Source organism: Trypanosoma brucei (assembly GCF_000002445.2).
Source record: "Trypanosoma brucei brucei TREU927 chromosome 11 chr11_scaffold01 genomic scaffold, whole genome shotgun sequence".
In the NCBI taxonomy this organism is placed as follows: domain Eukaryota; phylum Euglenozoa; class Kinetoplastea; order Trypanosomatida; family Trypanosomatidae; genus Trypanosoma; species Trypanosoma brucei.
Genome location: NT_165288.1, coordinates 3,762,654 through 3,788,697, shown reverse-complemented (window position 1 = coordinate 3,788,697; position 26,044 = coordinate 3,762,654). Strand labels below are relative to the sequence as shown.

General features: G+C 47.3%; 11 protein-coding genes across 11 annotated transcripts, besides 1 other annotated feature; all 11 read right to left on the bottom strand.

The window, feature by feature from the left end:
• Positions 1 to 194: 194 nt before the first annotated feature.
• Positions 195 to 2,705, bottom strand: Tb11.01.6070 (hypothetical protein, conserved; the record flags this gene model as incomplete). Its single annotated transcript, XM_824410.1, has 1 exon — positions 195 to 2,705. The coding sequence occupies one exon, from the start codon at positions 2,703 to 2,705 to the stop codon at positions 195 to 197; it is 2,511 nt and encodes an 836-aa protein (XP_829503.1).
• Positions 2,706 to 3,287: 582 nt separating this feature from the next.
• Positions 3,288 to 4,211, bottom strand: Tb11.01.6060 (ADP-ribosylation factor GTPase activating protein 1, putative; the record flags this gene model as incomplete). Its single annotated transcript, XM_824409.1, has 1 exon — positions 3,288 to 4,211. One exon carries the CDS (start codon positions 4,209 to 4,211, stop codon positions 3,288 to 3,290), a length of 924 nt encoding a protein of 307 aa, XP_829502.1.
• A 45-nt stretch (positions 4,212 to 4,256) lies between these two features.
• Positions 4,257 to 4,277: a microsatellite.
• Positions 4,278 to 4,912: 635 nt separating this feature from the next.
• On the bottom strand, positions 4,913 to 7,186 carry Tb11.01.6050 (hypothetical protein, conserved; the record flags this gene model as incomplete). The annotated part of the gene is made up of 1 exon (XM_824408.1): positions 4,913 to 7,186. One exon carries the CDS (start codon positions 7,184 to 7,186, stop codon positions 4,913 to 4,915), a length of 2,274 nt encoding a protein of 757 aa, XP_829501.1.
• Positions 7,187 to 7,743: 557 nt separating this feature from the next.
• On the bottom strand, positions 7,744 to 10,212 carry Tb11.01.6040 (hypothetical protein, conserved; the record flags this gene model as incomplete). The annotated part of the gene is made up of 1 exon (XM_824407.1): positions 7,744 to 10,212. One exon carries the CDS (start codon positions 10,210 to 10,212, stop codon positions 7,744 to 7,746), a length of 2,469 nt encoding a protein of 822 aa, XP_829500.1.
• Positions 10,213 to 10,530: 318 nt separating this feature from the next.
• Positions 10,531 to 11,355, bottom strand: Tb11.01.6030 (proteasome regulatory non-ATPase subunit; the record flags this gene model as incomplete). Its single annotated transcript, XM_824406.1, has 1 exon — positions 10,531 to 11,355. One exon carries the CDS (start codon positions 11,353 to 11,355, stop codon positions 10,531 to 10,533), a length of 825 nt encoding a protein of 274 aa, XP_829499.1.
• A 455-nt stretch (positions 11,356 to 11,810) lies between these two features.
• Tb11.01.6020 (hypothetical protein, conserved) lies at positions 11,811 to 12,878 on the bottom strand (the record flags this gene model as incomplete). The annotated part of the gene is made up of 1 exon (XM_824405.1): positions 11,811 to 12,878. One exon carries the CDS (start codon positions 12,876 to 12,878, stop codon positions 11,811 to 11,813), a length of 1,068 nt encoding a protein of 355 aa, XP_829498.1.
• A 1,408-nt stretch (positions 12,879 to 14,286) lies between these two features.
• On the bottom strand, positions 14,287 to 15,870 carry Tb11.01.6010 (hypothetical protein, conserved; the record flags this gene model as incomplete). Its single annotated transcript, XM_824404.1, has 1 exon — positions 14,287 to 15,870. The coding sequence occupies one exon, from the start codon at positions 15,868 to 15,870 to the stop codon at positions 14,287 to 14,289; it is 1,584 nt and encodes a 527-aa protein (XP_829497.1).
• An 832-nt stretch (positions 15,871 to 16,702) lies between these two features.
• Positions 16,703 to 17,728, bottom strand: Tb11.01.6000 (hypothetical protein, conserved; the record flags this gene model as incomplete). Its single annotated transcript, XM_824403.1, has 1 exon — positions 16,703 to 17,728. One exon carries the CDS (start codon positions 17,726 to 17,728, stop codon positions 16,703 to 16,705), a length of 1,026 nt encoding a protein of 341 aa, XP_829496.1.
• A 1,203-nt stretch (positions 17,729 to 18,931) lies between these two features.
• Positions 18,932 to 19,729, bottom strand: Tb11.01.5990 (hypothetical protein, conserved; the record flags this gene model as incomplete). Its single annotated transcript, XM_824402.1, has 1 exon — positions 18,932 to 19,729. The coding sequence occupies one exon, from the start codon at positions 19,727 to 19,729 to the stop codon at positions 18,932 to 18,934; it is 798 nt and encodes a 265-aa protein (XP_829495.1).
• Positions 19,730 to 20,198: 469 nt separating this feature from the next.
• On the bottom strand, positions 20,199 to 22,130 carry Tb11.01.5980 (hypothetical protein, conserved; the record flags this gene model as incomplete). The annotated part of the gene is made up of 1 exon (XM_824401.1): positions 20,199 to 22,130. One exon carries the CDS (start codon positions 22,128 to 22,130, stop codon positions 20,199 to 20,201), a length of 1,932 nt encoding a protein of 643 aa, XP_829494.1.
• Positions 22,131 to 23,116: 986 nt separating this feature from the next.
• Positions 23,117 to 25,927, bottom strand: Tb11.01.5970 (hypothetical protein, conserved; the record flags this gene model as incomplete). Its single annotated transcript, XM_824400.1, has 1 exon — positions 23,117 to 25,927. The coding sequence occupies one exon, from the start codon at positions 25,925 to 25,927 to the stop codon at positions 23,117 to 23,119; it is 2,811 nt and encodes a 936-aa protein (XP_829493.1).
• Between the last annotated feature and the right edge of the window lie 117 nt (positions 25,928 to 26,044).

Sequence of the window (26,044 nt, the reverse complement as noted above, 5' to 3'; positions counted from 1 at the left end):
AACAACAATTTAGCACAGAGAAATTCTCCAAAGTAGCTGACGGCAAACCAAGACGGAAAACAAAAATGTGAAATCGCCACTCGACGCATTGTCGGCTCCGTTTCTTTCTGTTTTTTTCAAACTTTGCATATTTGTCCGCGCGTGGGTCGGATGTTCGCAAAAAGATCCAACGCAGGTGGTAGCGTCATTTATACTCACTTCAGGAAGGAGGTCAATGCTCCACTGAGAAGTTTGTCGAAAAACTCAGTAATCCGCTTCCTCAAGCGCTCGACGTTGGGTTCTACAAACATACCATCGTTGGCGGAAAGATCTGCCGGTATGAAGTCACAGCTTCCTTTATTACCTACGACAAGCCGACCCAGCGCTGCATCGGTGCTCTCTTCCCAGTCTAATTCGTCATCAGCGTCAATGGAACATGTAAAGATCGACTCGATGAGATGAATATCCTCGGGATCAGTCAGCGTCTTTTGGCACTTTATTAGCAAATCCATTACAACGAGTCTTGAGCAGCAGCACAGTGATGCTGCCGCCTTTTTCCTTTGCAAGATAAGTCGACAAACGGTGTCTGTGCACCGCTGAAGGTTACCGTAGCAAGCCCCCAACAGAGTACTTGTTAGTGCAACAGATGTTGAACTGTTAGTGCGAAAAAGAGCCAAGAGACGCTTTTGCACTGCGAAAAACATTTGAGAAGCCCGCGCAAGTGTATTCTTCGCCGTGTTGAGCTGCTTCCTCGTCTCAACGTGCTCATCAATCACCCGAAAGTAATCATCCAATGGGATAGGATTTGGAAAGGTGAACTGCACCTCCGAATCATAAAAAGTAAGTAACCTTGCATGTAACTCGAAGGTAAAGAGCCACAACGCCTCCATTGTTGAGGCTTGCAATCGAAACCTCCCAGCATTCCTCGATACGAAAAGGACTGCGTGCGCACCGTTTACGTACTGTATTGCTAGCAAGTTGGACGATATGTGCTCGCTTTGCGCAAAATCGGTGAAGACGTCTATGAGTGATGGGGGTTCAGATTTGTTTGTGTCAAACTGTAACACAAAATTTGAAGCATCCACATAAGGTATCGGCTGGGCCACAAGGGTAAAGGGAAGATGTATAGTGGTACCTACACTACACCCGGTGGTGCGGCCACATGTGTACAGGATCACAACTCGTGCGTCAAGGGAAGAGGGAATGACATAATTTAGACTGCTTGGTGTGCTGAATCGCACTGTAATGCGGGCACTGCCACCCGGTGTGATGCTCTCTATGGTGTGTTTATGAGCATCCACTTCAATAGGTATTACAACCTGCAGAAGTGCTGTGACTCGGAACGCCGTCATGTCTTTGCTGCAATTTCGAATTACTAGAAGCACCACGACCTCTGCAGGAGAATTCTCTTCATCTCCAATAACATCCCAAGTCACCTCCAATACCTTTTCTGCCTCCCGCGTCTTGCTCGTACCATCTTCCGCGTTTGTTATTCGCTTGATGGCTTGCTGCACCCGTCGAAGTTCATCAACAGCTTCAGCGTAATCTACCTCTTTGCTCTGCAGTGGTTGAATTGGCTCCTCCTCCGGATCCGTGCCAAGATAATTGACTGCAACAGTTCCTTCCGTGTTCAGTGATACAACAAGCCCTTGCATCTCCATCAGTTGTGTCACTTCCATGCACAAGGGAACACCCTCAGTCATTTTTGCACTCCACTCGAGTGACGTATCAGAAAACACTAAAACCGAACCAGTTGCGGTTCCAACGAGGACATTGGACGCCCCGGCGGCAGGTACGTCGTAGGAGGTAAGGCACAATCCCGCCACGTCCAGGCGCTTCGAATACCGCATCTGGCCGTTAAGCTTAAGAACGAACAAAGCGTACTGACATAATATAACGATGTCAGCGTCGTTTTCTGCAAGTCCACGGGAAAAACGACACACTTCAATGGCAATTGCATCCTCACCTAACGGAAACGCCCACAAGGGTGTCAAAGTTTCCTTGTGTTCCTCAGACTTAATGCTCTTGAGAGCGCCGCCCTGAGTTTCCGTCTGTGGCTGGTCGTTGGTAAGCGCACTAAATTTGTAGCACAGAACCTTCATTGAGGAGTTGCACGTGAGGAAGCAATCTCTATTACGGCAGTATGTTAAACACCCCGGCAAAAGAAATTCCTTCTCTGGAAGAAGGAACCGCAGTAAAACTAGGTTGCGATCAACGATAGTGAGTTGGCCGTCCATCGACTGCACGCACACCATCTCATGCTTAGCACCACCAAAAGCACCACACGTGAAATTGTATGCATGTCCCTCCAAGGACGTTTTATAACATAGGTGAATGCTACATGACGCGTTAAAGGCACCAGAATTTTCCTTTTCTCCACTCCTAGTTTTCCCACACCTAACACGGAAAAGGGCGAGACGTTTGGGGAATAGCACAGCTAATAGGTTTGCTGCAACTCCTTTAGAGTTCAACTCTAAGGGACGACATGCTAGCTGCAGGATTGGTTCACCAAGGTCCTTTTCGAGAAGTGTATCTTCCGGTAAGGCCGCACCCTTCTTCATTGGTTGCATAATGCGTAGCAACCCCGAAAAAGAACCTATAATTATTTTGTTCTCCCCACTTGCATGATTGTCAATATTTCCCACAGCGAGTGGCTGTGTGTGACTAAACTCTTCCCCGCCATACCTAGTGTACCAATGGTCACGTAGCTTGAATAGGGATCCCATTCGGCTCGTGAAGCGCTATTATAACAGCGAGAAGAACGCCAAGAGGGGAAGTGCCCATGATTTACAAGGGGGCGTTGGAAGAATAAAATAAAAATAAAGTAAAAGAATGTAGAACTGTTCAAGTTACCCAATAGAAACGAAAGCAAAGGTATCAAACCGTAGTATAGAGAAGTCAGAGTTGAGACAAACTGAAAAAGCACGAGGCGAACAGTACACACTTCCTCTACCGTACGGTTTATTTCCTCTGACTAAAAGGAGAGACTCTCAAGCTAACCGGGAACACCCTTTACCGCTTTTTTTTTTCGTATACCCCAGTACATAAAGCTAATCATATAAGTTTCGACGAACAGAGACACTTACCCTTATGCAGGCTGCGAAATTAGAACCAGGAATAAAAATTTGCGTGCGACTTGCACAGTAGACCAACCTGGAACCCTCCCCACACACGCACACACAACTTGCCCACATAGAGACTTAAGCGACACCAAGACACCTTGTTCCAATGCTCCGCTCACTCGGGTTGAAAAAGAGGCGGCATATATTCACAAATAGTCGTATACACTACCATGTAACAGGCTATTTTTAGTCTTTCTTTGATTGGAAGTCCCCATCGTAAGGGTTTGCTTGACCCTTAAAAGCCGCATTTCCAACCTCAGAGTGGCTTTGGGTCATGTTTCGACCCACTAAACCTTGGTTGTCATCCTGTACTGCCGTTTTTACATGTTGGGTCATATCCGACAAAACGCTCAAATCATCTTCCTGATTTTTATTCAGAAGCTTCGACGACATCTGCGTAGCAAACCCCGAGATCGCGCCCCAACCTGACGCCAACGTGCCCTTTACACCCTCGACATTCGTTTCTGTTATGAGAGATCGCGCTTGAGCGCCGGCCGTTTCCGCTATCTCTTTTGTCTTCTTTGAAAATACGGACCACCCACCGCTGAGAGTATCCAACCACTCCTTACCACCACCACTTCCCGTACTGCCATGGCCCTCTCCCCACATGCCGTTGATTGGTCGATGTTGTTGAGGTGCTTGCGGAGGCATCCCCTCGCCATTCGGTCGGTTTCGCTCACTTTGCACCATGCGCTCGTACCACTCAGGTGGTGCCCACGAGCTCTCATCAAACGGTTGGCCAAGAGCTTCCGCTTCCAACATGGCACCGTACCGTAGCGCACCAAGAGATTGGTAACGCTCTCTGATGGGTGCCTTGGGAACTCCATTTCGTTCAAAGTATTCGCGGGCTCTCCGGTTACCACCAATTTGCATCTGGCGAAGTTTTTCCGGCCGCCAGTTGGTCCATCCATCCATGGTGGGACTACGCACAAACGAAAGGTGGACCCCCAAGCTGCGGTGAACACCACTGCAGTCCAGGCAGACAAAAACACCGTGATTCACATCGCACCACTGTGGACTTAAAGCACCACACTCAAAGCAGTGTTTGCATTCTTCGTCACGTTGCAGGATCTCACGGAATACACGGGCATCCTCAGCAGTATGTGACATAGCAAGTAATATATATATATTTTTCAATTTGATGTTTGACTAGTTTATATATATATATATATATATGTGCAGTTTGCTCAGCCTCTTTCACCTCACTATCTTTCCAAAATCGCTTTTTTTTTAAAAAAAGGGAAATTCCCGATCAAACTTAAGGCTCTTGTGCACACCCGTGCAGGTAGGTGTCCCACGGAATAAAACAAAAAAACTGAGAGATAAACTTGATTTTGACCAGGGAACCAGGGCCGCGTAAAGACTGTGAGTCACAAAATCACAGGGCAAATTTTGGTCAGTGCGAAGAGAGGGTTGATGGGTATGCCACAGCGGCACACATATATATTCACCGATGTACCATCCCATTTTCTACATAAGTCATCATAGGGGTGATCCCAAGCAGTTGTTTGGCAACACAAGCACACCTGCACGAGAGCACAAAAACGCCGGTGACAGCAATGAATGCACCAGTGGAACATGAGGCAGGATTTGCCATACCAACATATCCACCTCAGTGAAACATGTCTACGTTATAGTGTAAAGGGAATAAGGAGAATTAGAAGGAAACAAAGCATGACCACACAATGTGTAAGTTAGGCCTTCGCCAACCCTCCTCCAGGTCCTACCTCTATACGTACATATATACACACCTCGCGTTAAACGAAATTTGGCGAACCACGTGCCGTCGCACCACTCTAAGTGAGAGATTGTCACATAGCTGAGCTGTTGGATCTCTCACTCCTATCAATGTAGTCTGTCACCTCTCCGGTGTCTGAGCTCACATTGGACATTTTGGTTATCTCCTTCATTACCGTTTCCCGTAACCTTTTGTTGTTTTGAAGATCTACTTTCGACTGCTGCCACTCCGAGCGAGCCTGCACCAACTGGTTCATGTCTTCCTGTTGCTTGCGTTCCTCTGAAACGGAACCAGCCTTAGATCTCTGCCTGCCCCGTACATTGCGGTTTTGGGGACTACCCTTCCGACCTGCGTCTTTGGACTCATCGTGCTTCTCCTTCAGTTTAAAAGCACCCCCAGCAAGGAATCGATGGAAATCTGCCTCGCGTCGCTCCAAATCGGCTATGCGAGTTTCGTAAGTGTGCCGGAGGAATCCCAGTTTTGAAGCAAACTCGGCCATGGTACCTTCTTGTACCTCCTTTACCACTTGCTTTTCTGTTTCTGAGGATGTGACAGAGCCGTCCTTCACCCTTTCTTGATGTGGGAGCGCCTCTGTTTTACTATCACTGGTAGTGCCAGCCAGCACCGGCGCCCCATCACGGTCACTTGCGTTAGGAACCACAGAGGCTCCCATAACAGATTGGGGATGCTTTCCACCAATGTCACCCGTAGGGAAAAGAGCTAATCCCAATCTGACTTCCTCATCAATTGCATTGCTCAGCTCATCCGTGCCACGAGGAGTGGTAGGGATTGAGAGAGTAAGTATTTTGAGGAAGGTGTTTACCTCGTTCTCAAACATCAGGTTGTCGTTAAGTTCGTCTATCTGAGTGCCCAGAGTAGAAATCATGTCAATCATACTGTAAACACTCTGAAAAGCGGTTGTGTGATTGCTGCTCACGTACGATGGCATGCTCCGCGTTTCAGTAGTGGGGTGCTCGTCAGAGTGGTCATCCAGCCCGTGTAACCCCGTAAGGTGGTGCTGAGCAGTTGACCTTTGCACTTGGGGCTCGGATGCACCAAGCGTCTTGGAGCACTGCCGCCCTTGGTCACTGGCATCATCCCGCGTAGGTGAGCCAGCCATGACTCGATCGTCTACAGGTTCTCCACTTCGCTGGCCACGGATTGCTTCGAGTGTGCACCCGACGTGCCACTTTTGCGTGGATATGTGCCCTATGCGATCCACTATCGCAACTGTTCCAGGTGGAAACGTTAAAGGCATACGCTTTTGAAGGTTATTAACAAGGCGTTTCATCTCTGACAAACTGGCTTTGCACTTACGCATCTTTGAATTCTGTATATCGTACAAACGAATATGCTGCAGAGCCAGGAAGAGAATATTCTTCCTTTCCTGCATTGCACTCATGAGGTTGTGAGTTGTCTCGGAGACAAAGTCCTTCACGGCAGAGAAGCGGGCCACAATATGTTGAAAGTTGCCCTCAACCTGCTTGAGTTTAAAACGGATGCTTGGTTCCTTCGCTATCTTTTGATCGGCCGCGCGAGACCCTCCAGTGGGAGACTGAGCACAATTCATGACAAGGTCACGAACTTCGGTGATAAGCGTCCGAGAATGGCGAAGCTGATCACTGAGAGTGTCCATAGACTGCCGGAAAACTTCTTTGGACATGTTAGCCTGATCTTGGTCAAACTCGCTATAAACCTTATCGTAGGCATCTTTGCAATACCGCTGCATGTCTTTGTTCATCTGCGAAAAAAGCAAAGCCATTTGATCCTCCAATCCCAAAGAGTGCAACTTTAGCACAGCATTTCGTGCCTCAAGCAGCTCCACTGTCCTGTTGTGGTTGATGGCGACCTCACCGGCTTCATCCAGCATGTGTTGTAGACGAACACGCTCCTCCTCTACTTTAGCGTACTTCCCCTTCAGTTCGAGCAACTCTCGCCGAAGCAATCGCAACTCAGTGAAGTGAAACCGTTCGTCCGCGTGCCCTTCTGCAAATATAACGGCAAAGAAACAAGCAAGAAAGCGACCAAGGTTCGCCGTACGCCGAAAGAGTTTCGATGTTAGTAGTAGTAGGTCTGTTAGGGGTAGCTTCGACGATAATTGATCGTCGAGTTTAAAAATGACATCTTTGAAAGAGTTGACGTCATACACGGAACACGCAACTTCCTTCAGGGCATCCTCAATCATACTTCGTAGTCTACATAAGTCTTGGAACTGGCTAGCCGCGCACGCCTCAACATAGTTGTCAAGATTTGAACAATCAGGTGGATATGTCATTTCCGTTTGCACTGCCTTTGACGCCTGCTCTCGGCGGCGCCCGGCAGATGTCACACGCCGCAAAATAGTCATTTTGTTTAATCGTATAACGTCAACTAGCGGTCAACGTGGAAGTTGTAATTTTCTTCCTTTCCTTTGTTGTACTTTCAATTGGTACCCAAAGATATACCTTGGGTTGGCAAATGAGCACCCTCGCAGGCTTCTCACAAGTTAGACACGGACACAAACACACATGTTAACAAAAAAAGGGATGACAGGAAAGAGAGAAGCGAGGTTGACAGCATGCGGAAAGAAAAAAAAAAGATGCGATCCAATAAAATCGAAGTGATTGTCTAACGATATTCTCTCGGCAACAAAAAGGAATTCGAAATGTCACTTTATCCAACAGGAAAGCAACACCACCGATATAAGCGTGAACGGAGGGCGCAGAGCCTCCAGATTACGAACGGTGTTTCCGTGTATAAGTAACTCCACTGTAAGTAAGTCATTAAGACAAGAAGATACAAATTGTACATTAACATAGAGGATATACACGAACGTCATGTTGCGCAGTGGTGTCAAATACAAACACGCATACTTATATAGATACATGCACATACGTATATGTACAAAGGTGAGTTCTACCCGCTCTAAAGAAGACCCTTTAGATCCGTTGTTGGGTCCCAGAAAAGATTGCGTGCCACAGCATCTGACACCAGGTGTCTTCCCTCGGCGTATTGCAGTAAGATGGACAACGTGCTAGCCTCTGGAGCTACATGGTTCATCCTCATTGTTTCTAAAACTTCATACATCGCGCTATCAGCAGCGGCGGCAAATATGTGAAGGAGTGTGTTGTACATTCTTAGATCTGGTTTCACACACTTCATGCGCAATTCGTTGAACAGGGACTTCGCTTCTACGTACTTACCGCAGAGAAGGCACATGTCAAACATAATGTTATAACAGTTAACATCTGCTTCCATATCCGGGTAGCCCAGAAGTTTATGAAAAAGTGCATCCAGCTTATCCCATTCTTTGAGTCGAACGTAATATTCCATGACAAGGGAAAAACAAATCACATCTACCTTTGGGTATTGATATTCTCCGTCGTCGCCATTTTGGAGCTGTTGAAAGACTTGTAACAACCTTTCGTCGCCCGCCTGAACGTACACACGCATCAACTCGTGATAGTGTTGTATATCAACTGGAATTTGCCGCTTGTGCATGGACTCGAGCAATTGCGTTGCAGCTTCCGCATCATTCATTGCGCGGTGTGTTTGTAACATCCACAAATAGGTGTCGGCATTCGGTCTCACTTGCCTGTACGAGTCATACATTGAATCAAAGAGTTCCACTACCGCGTCGTAGTGCTTCAAACCAAGATGATACCGTAGCACTATGTTGTACGTTTCCACGTCCGGTTGCGAACAAAATGAGTTAATACCAAGTTCCATCTCACCCAGTATTGAAAGCAGTTTGTCATCTCCAACAGCAGCTAGTACTCTGAGGTATGCGTTGAATAGTGAAACGTCAATATAAACCCCCGCCATTTTTGCGTGGGAAAGTACCGCGAAGGCCTTTTCAACGTCGCGGATCTCTTCACAAACAGTTTCCATAAGTAGTGCGAAATTATAATCGGGACCCAGACCCTCGTTGAGCATTGCGTTATAAAAGTAGTGGCAATGCTTCGCAAATCCAAAATGCAAACATGCGCGGACAATAAGTCGATAAGTGTCTACGTTCGGTTGCATTTCGTTAGCTGTGATCCGTGCAGACCGCTTTCGGTTGTCCATACCCATGATCACGTCAAGAGAAGGGAGTCCGGCCAGGTTTGCGGCATTTGATGTGTCCTTGTTTACGTCAATAGAACACAAAATGCTATCGATACTTGGATTTCTCTCCCTTGGTTGAATCTTGTTACTGTCTAAACTGAGGCTTGCCTCCGCCATCATGATAGAAACACTCATCCGTGTTGCCTCTATTTTCTCTTCAATAATGCTCGTTTTGTTATTGTTTTTGTTGTAGTGTTCCTGCATCATGCGATAAATGTCGAAAACACCAAAATCATCACACTCAATGAGTATTTCCATTACTAAGTTAAAAGTGAAGGTGTTCGGCTCCACAACCATCGAGCCCATTTCATGAAAAAGCGTCGTTGTCAGTTCAGAAATAGCTTTCATACCATGTGCCTGTTGCTCTCTTGTTCGCTTTACACTTGCGTACGCATTGCGCCCCATTACGTAGTCGAGTCGTTGCCGTACCAAACAGAGTAGTGTGTTGTATGAAACAACATTTGGGAGTACTCCCTGCTTCTTCATTTCTTCAAACAACTGAAAGGCCATCTCATAGTCATCGTGAATGAGTGCAGCTCCAGTTACTGTATTGAATGTTCGTACAGTTGGCTTAACACCCCACTCTGTCATCCCATTGTATACGCGTAAAGTTTCCTCGTAAGGTGCCTTTTCCCGAAGTGCTCCCATTAGACAATTGTATGTGTTGACGCTTGGAGCTACGCAGTTCTTTTTCATTTCCTCCATAAAGAAAAGGGCTTGGGGAACATCTTTCACCGCAGCACAAAAACCTAATAACGTGTCATATGTGGTCGTATCTGGAACAATGTGTGGCATCTCCCTCATTTGCATGTACAGATGAAACGCACGATGATACTGGCTTTTGCGCTCACAAGCGCGAAAGAGCAACTGATATGTAGTGAGGTCCGGTTGAACATTGCTATTCACACACATAGAGTCCTCCCTAATTTCATCATACAATTCGAAGGCAATATCATCAGAAGCACCTACCACACGCTCCAACAGCGAGTTGTAGGTGATAACATTGAGGGGAATAGATTCTGCGTGCATCCGTTCCAAAACAGCGTTTACAAGGGCACGACTGTTCTTTTCCTTCCGCTCCTTCAACATAGCGTTGAAGCTGGCTGTATACGGAGGGCAAGCATACACCATTTCCCGTTCTTCATCACGATTTAGCAAGTCTACATCGTTGCGTTGCTGTACGACGCCCTTTTTCCGCCGAATAACCCGAGTTTCAGAACCATCAGGATGCTTGATAAAAACCTCAGCGGGACCCTTCAAATTGATCCCAAGTTTTGCACTCATCATCTAAGCGAAAAGAATACTAACCTTTTTTTTTCGCAAACAAAACGAAAACAAACACAGAAAAGAATTGCAGAAACAAAGCACTCGTACAATTTTTTTTTAAAATAAGGAGTGACAATTAATTTGAATGCGTGTCTGCTGTTGTCACAAACAGAAGAATAATAGAAACGGGAAAAAGGGGCACGGTACCAAAAATTTGTGTCACACACTCATTTGTGCGCAAAAATGAGTGGAACTGGTACGTCCACTTTACCAAGTTTGCTATCTAACACCATCCTCGGTACTCTCCCTTCTTACCTCACGCATTTACACACCGGGAGACTACACAATGCGCTGCAGATCAGCGGCAAAGTTAAGGTGATGACCGAGCATTTCTTGAAACGGAACCTCCCTTTTTGCGATATCTTCCCTCCGGGTGAAAACGAAGCTGGCTCCATCCTTACCCAGTTCCCACTCATACTGCTTACCAATCTCCCGGACGGCATCTGTAGAGTCCACCATCAATATCTTCTGCGCACGTTCAAATGATAACTTTGCGTAGGAGTGTGGGATACACTCGGCAACACCTTGGCGCACCGTTTTCTCCAGCATTCCCACAATGGGGATATACTCTTTTGACGGTGCCTGGTCGCGGGAGTTGAGTAGTTTACTGTAACTCCCTTCCATCAGATACCGCTCCAGCAGCACTGCAAAGCGGACGTAGGCATTCGGGGCATATATGTGGTTGGGTACCTTCTCCAATTCCGTGTGAAACTGTGCAATGCGGTCATCCACTAGCAGACGAACAAGGTTTAAACCTAGTATCAGTGAGTACAAGGGTGACTCTTCCAACTTCGTGGGATCAATGTCAGTGTAGTACACACTTAGTTGGTTGAAGTACAACTCAAAACTGGCGAGGTCCTCCAACCGGGCACTCACCAACACAGCGTACTCCAGAACTTCACGTGTAAGGGTAACTTCCTCCAGCCACGTAGCGCTTGCCGCGGCAGGATTGAGGAACGTTGGTAGAAGAATCAGTTGTTTTTTCAGGCCGTTGACAAGGTTGAGACAAAGGCTGTCATTATTTTGATCGTACGCAGCCTTCAACTTTTTGTAATCCACGTTGATACGGCGAACTACACCACCAACGTCGGTGGTGGTCAACATCCCTTTAATAAAATCACACTAAAAGCAACACACAGACAACTCTTTCGGGTCCAACGTACCGAGAAAGGGGCGCACCTGAATATCGAAACGTCTGTATGCTCCTACCTAAAAATACTTCACTCGCTCGGCACTGCGTGCGGTGGGAACACACAACGTACGGAAAAAGACAAATTTACCCACTGCGGTGAAATCCACACATGAAGGCAACGCGACCCACCCCAAGCGCCACGGTCACCTTGAACTGCAAAAGAATCGTTATTCGGGCACACTGAAGGAAAGCGGATTAGGTTTTTTTTTAAGGATAACGACAACCGTAATAACAGGTCACCGCACTATTACATAAAGCACCAATGTAAAACATTAAAAAAGGAGGGAAAAAGGGCTAGAGAACAAGTGGGGAACGGGATATGAAATAGCACATCCCGTAATAATGTGAAGAACTTTGTATGTGATGATTACTCGAAAAACAGGGTGGGACCACAGGCAAGTGTAATACCAGCGTCTATTCCCTCCTCTTTCTCCTCCTCCGCGACAACCGCAGTTCTCGGTCGTGCGGCACTTACACTGGCACTTGTACCCGCACTCACCCCGCGTGACTCGGATTTACGCCACCTCTTTCGGGGAATATTACACTGAGCATGTCGACCTCTACCTTTCGCGCCGGGACTAGAGCAAGTTGCCGCTGAGTTGTTTGAAATTAACAACTCCACTGAGGTATTGCTTGCAGACAGGCGAGTTGAGGGGCGTCGGCTACTAGTCACACGTCGCCTAACATAATGTACGGTATCAATATCATTAGGACCGCCACCGGTCTCAACCTCGGAAGGTGCAGCAATTTCCCCACCTCGATGGCACTCAGACTCTGACGCCGCCGCGCATTGTTGAGTGGAAGCACCTGACTCGGTATATTGCCTCTCAAGTGTGGCAACTGTGAAACGAGTAGGAAAAAATGAACCCCGTGTACACACACCGCCGCGGTCAGCTCCCTCCGTGGGAGGGGAAACACGGGCACAGTGAGGAGAGCTACTCAATCTGGACGGAGCGAACCGCACGTGCCGTACCGTACGGGGTTTCACAGTATCGTCTAGTGCACGAATAATTGTGATTGTACTCTCTTCGGAAGAGGAGTAACCGGAGCTACAAGCCCTCTCTATCGGAGACAACGTACCCACAGGTGAAGACATGGAGCACACGCGAATGGGCTCAGTAACACTTACGGGACCGAGAGAAGTTGTAGGGTCACAAATCCTTACAGTGGGAAGAGGAGATAATAACTTCCGCTGCACTGTGGAGGTAACAGGATCGTGCGCGTGACGCGGTGGTGCTATGCGCAGATCGCATTCCGGGAGGACAACCGGGGAGGTTTGCCCTCCATCTGCTCGAAGGGCTGCTCCACCCATGGTTGCGACCTGCACCAGCAGTAGTCCCAACTCAGCTTCCTTCTGCTGCACGCGCTCACTTAGCACCTGCGCGTACCCATCCAACTCGCCTATAAGGCACTTCAACCTGTCGCAGTCACCCATCCAATTCAACAATCAAATCCTCTTGCGAATACACGCCAAAAGAAAGAGAGAACGAATACTCAAGGGACCGTTATTAAAAAACAGGGAACGGAAGGTGTTTCCCTGCACAAACACACACACACACACACTTTCACGTCCAGGTGGTCAAATGGTACTCTCGTTGAGGGCTGATCCTAATACGAAAAGTAACGGAGCAGCAGGAAGGGAAAGAGTAAAATTTTTAAGCACTGGAGATAGAACAACAGGAGAAACGGGAAAGAACTACTAGCGCACACCGCGGGATCATGTGGCTCAAAAACATTATCCGCAGAATGCCACAAACAATGGCAACATCCAAAATATTCGATATATTTCCGCCGCTGGTATCGACGAAGGCACTCGCGCAGGGAGGGGAAATCAAATAGCATTCAAAAAAATCCCACGAAAAACATTACTGGTATTCAAAATAAACGGCAAAACACCGCTAGCAACTGAACAATACATCACAACCAGTGAGCTGAATCATCACTCTCAAAACGTGAGTTTCTGTAATATTCGATAAAGTTAAATGACTGGCGATTTCGGCGATCAAAGTAGACTCCCACTTTTTTCAGTACCAGCGTAAATACAGAAGAAAAAACGCTTGTCAATTGTATTACCTGACAGAAAGTACCATATCGATAGAACCTTAATCAAGTGAAGCCAATAGAATTTAAAAGCGTCCCCATAGAACCATTTTCCGATGAATGTGACAGGTCTGTTTATTTTACCAATATGTTGCCTCTAAATGGTAAAAGAACCATACTGACAAACTTTTGAGTCCTCTCGCGTCTTTGCGACCAATCCACATGATGCAACTACTAAACCTTAGGAGCCACAGAAACTGAATGCAAACAACAGGGGAAAAGGAAAATGAAGAAAATAGTGCAAGACCACCATCAGACTGTGTAGGATTGTAAATGACACAAATGACAAATCTACGTGATCCCTTAAACACAAAGAGGGAAAGCAAACAGAAGAAGTTGACTAAACTCATCGGAGAAGAACAAGGAAAATAAGTGGAAAAAAAAATACCATCTCCACGATCAAAGTGCTGATAGATGATTCCACGAAAGGACAAAGGTGTCCTGTCATCATTAGCTCGATTGACAACACGAATATAATATTTTCGATTAAAAAAGGGAGGTAAATACTACACTTAGGTAAAGTAGTAGGAATAGTGGTGGTAAAGACATATAGCGACCCCCAGGATTCTATTAATATAAAAAAAAGGTACTAGAGACAGACACGAACCCTCATATGGGAACATGCCTAAAAAGAAAAAAAGCTTCAGTCAGTAACCAATTGGGGCTATCTATTTTAACAGACAAATATGTCAATTATCATTGCGACGCAACACGGTGTGCACACATTTACATGGTAAAATCACCTACGATTTCTTTGAAATGTCAAATCTGCGCTTCAAGTATTGCGAAGCATAAATGCGGCGAAGCCGCTCTATCTTACCCCCATCACCTGCGCGCTGCCTGCTAGACTCCGTAGGAGCACAATAGTCTGGTGCCCTAAAAGGATCATATGATCTCGTAGACAAATCGAATTTCTCTCTGCAGACTGGAGAAATGGAGGGGCTGAATGAGTGCAACACACTTTTTGGAGATTGGCTTACACCGCCCCACAAATCACGACCAGCAGACACAATACCGCTATTTCTTCTACTTTTCATTACGCTTTCCTTTACGCTGCGAACACCGGTTGAAAATGACGCGTCTGATCCACGGTCACTCTTAGGTGTCTGAGAGTGCCAGGGTGAACTAACAACCCTCCGCAAAACCCTCTCACTTTCGTCTTCCGATACCTCTAAAAAACGAGGAAGAGAATTTGAAAATGGCTTCCTCTGGTACCTAAGCGACCTCGCCGAGGCATCCTTAAGTAACCGCATCACCCGCTGTACAACACTATTCCGATAAACATCAACATTTGATTGGTTATACGCATGACAACGCTTAGTCAAATTCGTTGGAGCAGGCGAATGTCGAAGGGAGGGAATATGGCCCTGCTCATCAGTACGAGTGGGGTAACATTCGCAGAGATCCTTCAACCGGACCCAAACCTCAGAACCTTCACTAGCGCCTTTGGCACGCAACAGCAACCAGCGATCACCCTCGGGAGAATCTTTCTTAGCAAGTACTTCAACCACTTCTTCAACACAACGGACAGGATATGCAAGATTCCTTAGTTGCGTCATAACGTCAACAGCCCAAGTAAGGTGTTCACGAACCAACTCATTACGTTTCGCAGACTCGTCCATCAGTAATTCCTTCACTTCCAGTAAGTGGTACTTCTGCAACAATCCATCGTCGTTATCCTCATCACGTTCCTCGTATTGGAAGTTTTCAAAGGGAACTGATTGCCTTTCGTGCATATTTTGCAGGAAGCAAGAGGCAATTTTCCCACGGAAGCTCCTTTGAGAAGCCAACGTGCCTTCAGGAGGTTCTCCCGGCTTTGTTACCGGGCTGGGAAGATCGTAGCAACTTCCACTCAATGCCGTGAGAAGTCTTTCGAGACCCTCATAACGTTTGTACAAATCGCCACCCCACAGGTCCTTCAGGAAGTCGAACATCGTATGACCCTTGCGATTTTTTGCCATCGCATTGGCACCACGAAGCAACAATTCATCAATCACCGCAACAGAACCTCCGAAGGCAGCGCAGTGAAGCGGTGTCGCACCAACCACATTTGGGGAATCACAGTTGGCCCCCGCATCCAAGAGTAACCTAACAGCGCACATATGACCAAGGGTAGCGGCCCAATGAAGCAGCGTGTTTCCATCAGAACTTTTCCAGTTTACGTTGTTGTAACTCCTCAACATACGTTCAACACTCTGCTCATCACCGGTCTTAAGTGTCCTCACAGCATTCTGCATATCCTCATCGAAGTTGCGGCAGACGACCCCCACAGCCTTTTCTTTCCAAATAATTGGTGCATCCCTTTCGTTTATTTCTACGCCGTTCATGGCCACTTTGTACAAGGGAAAGTGGAAAGGGAAAACTGTAGATGATTTGAAGCCATTGTTGTTGTTTCTTTTTTCGGCATAAGGTGTCTACGCGACAACCAGTTGAAAAAGAAACAAAACCCCAAGGTAAACTGAGACCTTAAGTGTCGTCGTAGAAATGCAACATGCTCAATGACCAACAACAAATCCAGGCTGTCCATCAGATAAAATGTAACGAATAGACGACATTCCGCCCCAACAGCAGTTCTGTCGTCAAGGTAACTTCACCAAGACACCAAAAAGCACCACCTGACCGAATAAATACAGAAAAAGAAAGTTCTGTGGAATGAACCTCCCAAAATGCACGTGCACTTACGAAATTATTTACGTTAAACCCAACGTATATCTACAAGTTCAAAATTGCAACGCATCCCTCACCATATTATCGCCATACAAGCCCCCAATCAACTACCTGTAGTCCATATCATACCTCATGTGAACCACGGACAAAAACGATTTCGCTCCGATAAAGGCAAGCAGTGTATCACCCACATGAAAGTTACAAAAATAATTGTGAAGGGATATGGTTTATGTACCTAGGTAACGAAAAAGGACGCAAGCCTCTGGGTGGTCCAGTATCTGTACGCTATGCACTGCCGGTGTCAGATATCGCGCTGCATCACTCAAAATTTTTGAGACATGTGAAACTCAGAGCCACCTCCCTTTCTGCAGCATTCAAAATCGTACACAACTGCAAGAACGCTACAGATTGTGATTTTGGAGTCGCAAGACTAAGCTGTGAGACCAGCTGCTGTTCTTGCCAAACGTAACCAATACGGAGAAAACGCATAGGTTAGACGAGCACAGAACCAACAATTACAATCACCACAGAAGAGGGGAAAACCCACCACATAAACGGCGCAACTCCGCCGCTGATTGCATAAAGTGCCGAATAGCACACCGAGGCAAACAATGGCCAGCATTCCCACACCACCGAACGAACACTTTGTGTCTTCTTTTCGGGGAGTTGCCTGTTTTGTCTCTTTTGTTCTCTTGATCTCAAACGCTCTTCCTCTGCCTGCGCCTCTGGGCTATCGACACACGCATCATCGGGGTTGCCCATGTTCCACCATTCACTGTCGACGCTAAAAAAACTTATATCAAACTCATCGTTTTTATCATCATCTTCATCGTGTTCCTCCTCTTCACTTCCCTGAGGAAGTGCCAAGTTGCTTCTGTGCTCTCCACATGGGGGTAAACCAAGCGACAAACGGAATATCATAGATGCTAGAAAGTACAAAGTAAACAGCGTGACAACCAGCGCTGCAAGAACCACCGCTCTGTACTTCCACATTTCTGAGTTAGTTAGAGGAACAACTGGTGCAAGTTCATCCCTTACAGGGCCATCAGAAGATGCCAATGACTCAACGGACTTCACCACAGATATGCGGCCCGTATATATCTTGTCGTCCCAATCGTAGAGATGTATGCCAAAGGACAAAGCACGGCGTAGCTCTCTCATGCACCAGCCGTACGTAGTGTTGTTACTCAACGGAAGCATGCGAAGCCGTAGCAGGACCCGTGTCGGAAGAAGAAGGTAAGCACATACACAAAAGTTGCAGTAAAATAAAAGCCATGTCGACACGCATAAATGCAACCGAACAACCCACCACCGTTTCGAACGCCCGGAGCCGATGTGCGTCAAACTTGGAGTCACTTCCCTATCGGCAACCAGCGGTCGAGCAATGCCAAAAACAAAGAAGGAAGCCAGCAGGGGTAATGACCATATCAACAGGTACGACGCCGGTGGAGGTGGCTTGATGTTTCCACTGGCGAGCGCTCTATCATGTGCATGTGCAGCGAAATTTTCGTAACTCATCCATCAAAGCTGGAAATGGTGAGAGGAGAGCCCTAAACAGAAAGAAGGAAAAGTGAATGCGTAAGTAAAATAAGCTAACGTCACCGAAAGTTAAATCACACGTTGAGCAGAGGTATGCAAATATAATCAAAATTGTAAAGGACAGGAATAAGTCCGCCCCGCTTTCGCTGATTCGTGCAACAAAAATCACCTGCTTTCCGTCACACAGTGGACACTTCACCAGCTCACCGTGTTTATCTTCTTTTTAGCGGTAACCAAACCAACGGCATGAACCACCTAGTAGGGCCAACAGCCTACTCTTCCCAAAACCATGAGCGCGGAACCATAAACGTACACTTCACCTTTAATGCGGCTATTGGAACTCCCACTGCTAAACATAAAAAAGCAATAGTGAAAGAAGAAGCGAAATAAAATGGAGTCAAAACTCCCCAATGAAAGAGAGGAAGATCAAAATCGAAAGCGAGGTTGGGACACAAGACCGTATGACCGCGAAAGTGTGCGGTTAGTGGTGTGGAGTACCAAACCTTAAGGTGAGCAGAATTGTTTTTTTTTTTAAACTCTTTAAATTTACCGCTCTAAAGACGTGTCAGTCGTTAGGGACCTACAAAGTACAACAGATGCGTAAACGCTGCAAGAAAGGGGGACAGAAAGAACTAACGAAAAGGAAAAAAAAACGCATTCATGTCAACCCCTCCAAAGGGACGGGCTCCAGCAATAACTGCGGCACCCATCAAAAAAAAAACATGATCTGCCAGTTCATTGTTTTATTCCCCCACTCGGCTAACTGTGGTTCGTGCACCACAACGAACAAACGGAAGCTGGAAAAAGCTCCAAAGGGTTGAGAGGCAGCTCTGATCAACGTGTCAGTTGGCAAAAGCACAACAGTTATGGTGTGAAAAGCAGGGAACCAGCGCGTGTAGCTGCTTGAACAACAACCCCAAATGAAACTTTGAAGCGATGTGTGAAAACGAGAGACGACAAAAGCACTCGTCTATATGCATATGTGTACACTACAACTGGCATTTTGTGTGCAGGGACCTGCGAAAGCACGGAGATAAATAGGCGAAAAGTACAACATACCACCGACGCAGTATACCCATACGTTTTTGAGGAGAGTGCTCAATCCGACATATTTACTAGTGTGAGACAAACAACCTGCATTGACGTGGGCCAGCACTGGTAAAAGTCACATAATCAGTTGACTTACTTTACCACTTCAACGAGTGGAGTCAGTGCCTTTTGTAGAAACGTGCGTACAGGCTCCAGCTCCCACGTTGCAGAGGCCTCCCTTTCATTTGCCGGCGCAATGGACGGAAACTGACGGTGCTGACGACTAAGCCAAGCGAGTTCCTGTGAATCCAACGATGATGCTGACAGTGTTCCAACACTTTTCCACTCGACGGACGGGTCATTCCCGCAGTCAGTCCTTGTTTGTTCCTCTTGAAGTGAAGAGTCCTCAGAAGCGGCCACACGTGACCTGTTATTGGCATGGGCGTTCAAACCCCTATTATCAAACCGCACTTTCGACAGAATAAACGTTCTTAACTTCTCAATATCAGAAACCACTTTTGCATCGAAGAACGAGCACTTCTCCATTAGCGCTGACACAAACGGGGTAGCTGAGTGTAATTCACGAGGCTGACCTAAACTTATCCACGAATTAAGTGACATCACCCCCCTAGTCAAGGAAGAACCAAACCACTGTAAAAATAGTTCGTGAACCTCGGCGGGATTTGCAGACTCCCCAGAAGTCGAGTGATGAATAAAGAAATCAACCACACCAAACTTCAGCGAAAGGGTTTCCTTAAACACATGAAGGCGGTATGGTACAATCTGACAGCCGATTTTCTCGAGGTTTTGCACAGACTCACATTCACTATCAGGAACAATTGCGGAGGATATTGACTGTAGAGTAACGGGGTGGGGAATACCTGCGAGTATGCAGTGATAATAATGCGTTGCCGTTCGTGGATCAAAATCTCGCACTTGAAGTGTGGCCATGTCTGCGATTTTGGAAGGCGAAAGCCAGTTGAAAACACTGACGTAACAGCCAACAGATTATCCAAGAACTTAACTAAGATGCCTAAGGCCACACACACACGTGCCCGGTTTATCCAACAACACCTGGCGGGCGCAAACAAGCGGTTACCAGGTATCCTTACAATGACCCAACCTACGAGGGAGGTGGCGCTACGGAGAAAAGCTATATATATATATATATATGTCAGGTAGATGAAATAACGGGAGACAATGATTTAGAGATGAATAGGTCAGAAAAAACCAAATCGTTGATTGCAATGCAACAAATTTCAGCGCCGCAAGGAGGATCTCATTTACTTTGTGGTGTGCTACCACACACAGTCACGCACGAATTCCCTCAAGCCGGGGCACCCAACATTCCGTTACAACCTAACCATCACAGTGGAGATATCAATCTGAGAGAGGGCAAAAGATGGGTAATATCAGGTGGTTACCACCGTCTTTTGCGTCGCGTAGCACACCAAGAATTCACGACACTAGCTGTACTCTTGATATCGGTCACATCCAAACCGAAGCGCTTCATATCTTCGTACAGTTCTAAAACCACCGTGTTTCTGTCCCGTCCACAAGGAGGGTGCCGCTGCACAATTTCCAGCAGCATCTGATACAGGCGTTGCGTCCCCTTGACGTTCCGCTCCATCATCTCATCATACAACGCCCACACAACAGGCCATTCTTCATGGTGCCTGCAATGCAAAACCATTACTTCATACGTCCTTCCGTTCGGTGGAATTCTCCACCTTGGGACAGGAATTTGCGGTCTACTTCGCCCCTCATTTTTCGAAAATGCAATGGTGTCACTCCCAGTATCATCAGAACCTAAAATAGTCAAAGGGGTGCCACGGATATCCGTGAGGAGGTTGGCATAATCCACATCCTCAGCACTCCCACCGCGTGTAATAAGAAGCATCTCGTTGCAAACATCAATGGTACGGGATTCCTCAGGGCACTCGTCGTACCACTGTCGCGCACGCTTAAGCCGCCTCTTGCGATGCGCATCGTATGCTTCTTTTGTTCCATCAGATTGAGACAAATTCTCTTCACTGCCGCACAGTTGATAATGCGGTTGCCGAAGCGCGGCTATGAGGGCACTGTATATTTGGCCATCACGTGGAACATTCAGTTTCTCCATCATTTGGAGTACACGTGCAGTTGATTCTTCACTATTGCATCGCCGCAGAAGACCGGAAAAGTCACCTACCCTGAGCCCATGACCAATAGAACCCACTGCTTCGTCCTTCCCATCTTTAGAACCCTCGGACCTCAGCATGTGTGCGACTCTGGCTACCCGTGCAGTGGTTTCGTTGCGACCACTAAGCGTTACATGTTTTTTCTCCGCCCAGTTTTCTAACTCCAGTACTAATGAGGTGCGAAACTCCTTCTCACGGTTATGTGTTTCCTTCGTGGGATGTAGAAGTGGAGACACAATATCCTGTTTTGTATCTGTGCGACACAAAGCTATTAACTGGTTACACGTCCGCTCATTCATGCGATATTCTACGTAACCGATGCGTTTCATCACATCCCACACCCTTTCCACCTCCTCAATGCGGTGTCTGCTAAGCAGCAACTTCATCAGTAAGTAGTAGTGGCCACCACTCCATCGAAGTATGCCGCGATATCGCTCCAGATTCATTGCAAAACTTCCTACTGGCGTCGTAGCGTTAAAACGGTGCAACCCCTCAAGCATTTCATTGTTTATTACACTGTCACTGCTCCTCATGGCGGTAAACGAAGTCTCTGCGCCCTTACCATTATTGCAGGCAGTTTGAATCGCCGACTCAAACATGCGCATCGACTTTGGCCAATCCCCAGAAATGAGACAGTCCCGTAGCGTGTCCATCAATCCATAACGCACTCCAGGTGTCAAAGTCCGATCTTGAACCGCGCTTGTAACCGTAGAGCTCATAGGATTGTCATTACCCAACACATTGTCTCTTGTATCACCTGACAAATCTACCCTCGCTCCCTGGGGCTCCGCAGCCACCGTTGTAAAGCAACTGGATCTGTCTCCAAGGGGTTTAGGCAGAACTGTGTGTTTGGGGATAATCGCTACATTAGGACCTGATTCACTAGAGATATCCACTTCACTTCCCACCGTCAGGTCCCTCCACAATCTCTCCTTAGCCATGGCCGCTTTCGTGGCCTTCACCATCGCGCCGAAATCCGCATCCGTGAGCCTTAAGGAAAGATTCAGCTTTTGAGCGGAATCGGAAGAAACTACTTTTGAAGGGTCACCCACAGAGGCAGCGGTTTTGTCGGTGTCTCGTGTTGATTCTGTGGAGTTGTTACTGTGATTGAATCTCACATGTGTCGGGGCACCAACTGCCGTTAGTCCCAGTAGCCGACGACAGGCAAACATTGATTTTACCCGATGATTTACCTCCTCCTCTGCCCGTACCGCTTCCTACGACCCTACCTAAGTTGGAGAGGCAAACTATATATCTACAGTCTCTGTGGTTGCCGATAAGTCATAAAAATGTGAAAATAACAGACAAAACAAGCGATTCCGTTTTAACGAAATAAGATAGAGGTAGTTGGGTATCCTCCTCCACACAGAACACTGTGAACTATCATGTAGAGGTTGTCACAAACTACAAGGAACGCTTTTCAGCACTACCGAATTATTAAATCGAGAACAAGAGCGGATTTTGCACCCACATTTTCTTCTTATATGAATAAGCACCGGACAGTCAACCGAACGAGTTTTAATCGTAACTCCTGAGAACCATCGGTCCACTTTCATTCACTCACTTTTTGGCTTTACACAGCGCGCTCGACAGACCTTATTTCTCGTTAAAAAAAACAACGAATTACTTCTTAATATCTTCCGCTTTCACCGTTGTTTGAAGAAAGTAAAATGAAGGAAAAATAACCCCCACGACCTAAAAATTGCTCACACCCACTACTACGGAGTAATGATTAAGGTACTCTAAAGGTCAATATAGGAATAAGAAAATAATTTCTAAGAAAGGGAAGGAGGTAGAGAAAAAGTAAAGTTACACAATGAATCTACTAAAAATACACTAAATCATATTCACCCCCTCCTTACCACCGGTTTTCGTGACCCTGGTCACCTTTCCTCTGGTACATTTTTGCTGTGTTCACTTCACACATCAGTACGCGGTCACGGGTATGTACAACCGACCGCCGCGCCACCTGGTGAAAAATAGAGGACTAATACACGTCTCACCACCACTCTGACATCGTAGGTTTAACTAAATAATACTCCATTTTCTCATTTTACCTTTTCCCCTTTCCTGTTGGTGTGGCACGTGACGTATCCCACGTCGTTCATTATAGGGTTGTGAAGTATATACACGGTAACCGTTGTGAAATTAGACAATTCTACTTTCCTCCCTTGTTGAAGCGACGAACGCGCCGGCGTCTGTGTTTCTTTGCGTGGCGTTTCTCTGACACAAGTTTCGTTTGCGTAGTGCTTCCAATTGGATCGTCACCTGTGGAGGATTGTGATGACCCTTGAGGAGAGGCCCCTGCTTGTCGTAAGTCTCGGCTGGGAGCTGCATTCGCCTTCAAAATGTGTGGGGATTGTGAAGTCCGGTCAGTATCAGAACTGGCTTCCCTTTCCCTTTTCTCACCTGCTGTGAAATTCAGGGAGGCAGCAACAGCCTCTGAAACCTTTGAGGCGCATAGCTCAACTTTACCTACTACCTTCTCACTCCGACGATGTTCCTTCGCAATGTTGCTTGCTGTGGTCCCCAGTTGGTGTTGCTCCCAGTGAGTTTTTTCGTAATAATGCTTCCGCGGTTGGGAAGCCGCGGTCTGTGCAGTGGATGAACTTCCTGACAGCTGTCCTGACGCCTGATCATTGCCCTGAGAATGTGACGGTGTACAACACGATGTCTCAGACGTTATTGGCTGGTGAGCCTCTTCGCTTGCCTCAAGTATATGTGAAACCATTAGCAAATCAGTAGGCAGTTTTTTGTTTTTAAAGCGAGAGCCGGAGCAGGGCGATGAGGAACTCGAAGGTACCGATTCCCCTTGTAGTCCTGAGCCTGCCTCCAGGTATCGTCGCTCTAGATCAACTACTTCCCGCGGTTGGACCGTTGGCTCCTTATTTAAGTCTGTGCGCATCGGGGGAGACCACTTTCCCCCATTCCACACTGCACATTCTCCGATAGGAGATTCAGCCACTGGACGGACCAATCGACGGGCACTCATTGGAGACTGAAGTGCCGATATTAGTGTCACAGGACGAGGGAGATTCGATGTATTAGAAATAAATAGCGGGACTCCCTCTGTTGGAGGCGGTGTGTGCGGTTCCTGTAGAACAGGTGTGTGAGGAATGGGACTTTCACCGGTAACCAACAGTAAACTCCCGCGTGAATTCTCATCTTCCCGCTCTGCAGTGTTGAGCATGGTGAGCTTATGCTCCATTCTCACTTGCAACAAGGGTGTTTGCGGCCGTGGCGACACCATTTCACACAACGGTGATGAATACAGTATTTGATCCACGGGTGTGCAGAGGGCATTCACACATTCATGTGGTTTCTCCGACTCTGCAGAGGCATCGAGTCCGTGCGTCAAAGTATCAGGTAGCCACTCGCCGCGGTTATCCCTTGGAGTACACAACTCTTCTTCCCGATTATTTAGGTCACTGTCGTTTTCCAACTCTTCGTCTTCACCACTAACGTGTTGGTGCAGCTGACCATCCGCATTCTTTTTATCCTCAACTGCCACAGTAGAGCTCTGGCTTTCTTCCATATCAAACATGAGCTGTCGGTGAGAATTCCTCTCAATTTCGGTTCCGTCGAATTCACTTGTGGTGGGGCTGCAATCGAACGTATACGACGTCATGGCGGAGGGTCTGCAAGCAGCTGCAGCTTTGCATCCTGGTGACGATGGAGACATTGAAACGATATCACTTTCACCAGCAGGAGAAGCCGCGGCACTCACCCTGGTCTCCTTATTGTCCCTACTGGTTTCAATTTCACAGGGTGGGGGCGCATCTGATTCCTCATTGAGATGAATATCAACTTCACATAAACCACCGGTAAGAACGGAAGAACTGCCCACAAAAACCGACTGACATGTAGACGACTGCAGTAACAATCCATCACAGGGGTTGCAGGTTGCCTCCTCTTTCACGACCGGAGGAGAACTGTCAGTGCTGATGCGAGTCTCCGCCACCAACTCTTGCTTAATGGACACGCCCTGAGAAGTTGCTGGGGACAGCGAAACGGCCAGACTCTCACGAAGTTTAGGGGTGCGCGGTGTGGGGAACTCGCTTACGCGAAATGCGGTGACCGTTTCCATATTTTCGTCCGAGACACACCTCAATGGGGATGATCCCACATGCTGATTCACCATTTCCTTAGGTTCGGCGTTGGAGACACTCCGAGACCTCGGAAGAGGAAACCGGTTGGTAGGCGAGGATGAAACTGTTTCTGAACCCAGCGTCACTGCAGGCTGCCGTTGTTCGTCGTGTGTCGTCCCGTTTATCGCAGTGGTTTGGGTAGAGGACGGTAGGGGAGATGGTGACCTTTCGCGCGGGGCGGAAACTCTTTTCCCATGTTTTGGACCCAATGGCGGAGTTAATATTTGCGCCGATCTCGATGTATTAGGAAAGTTGTTCCATGGTGTCATCTTCTCCTTGTTGCGGGCGCTCGCCAGAGGTGTACGCCTGCGGAATCTTGATGTAAGTGAAGTTGACGGTGAAGTAGACACTGTACGCGAACGTTGTCGCTTCAACATCCTCTTGATCGGAGGCGTATCTTTCTTTTGTTGCAAATTGCAGAGCGATCCGAACGGCGGCACTAATGAAGTACGGCGGTTTGAAGTGGAACGAGTTGCAAAGCATTGAGAAAGCCTCATGTGAGGTGCCGATCGTGAGCGGACAAGTGGAACATGGGTAGCCTTCCGTGGCTCGCAGCTGCGTGGACATCGGGAACAAGATGAGAAGCCCTTTCGCGTTTCAGCGGGCCTTTTCTGGACCCCGTTCACCGTTGTCACCACAGGCGATTGAATCCGTGGTGGTGGAGACCATGAAGGCCCCCTTCCCCCAATGCCGAATCGCATCTGAACAGGTTTTTGCGATTCACGCTCCAACAATTCACGACGACGTCGTATAGCTTCAAGACGATGGAGCTGCTGAGACCGCGTCTCCAGTAGAAAGCGATGTGGAGCCTCCTTGGACATAACCGCTACAGCTATAGTAAAGTTAAAGACGTCGTTCGCTTCTTTACTGTGTTTTTTTTTCTTTTCTGATTTTCGTTGTCTTCCCCCCGTCACTGCTACTTACAAGTTGCTATTCAC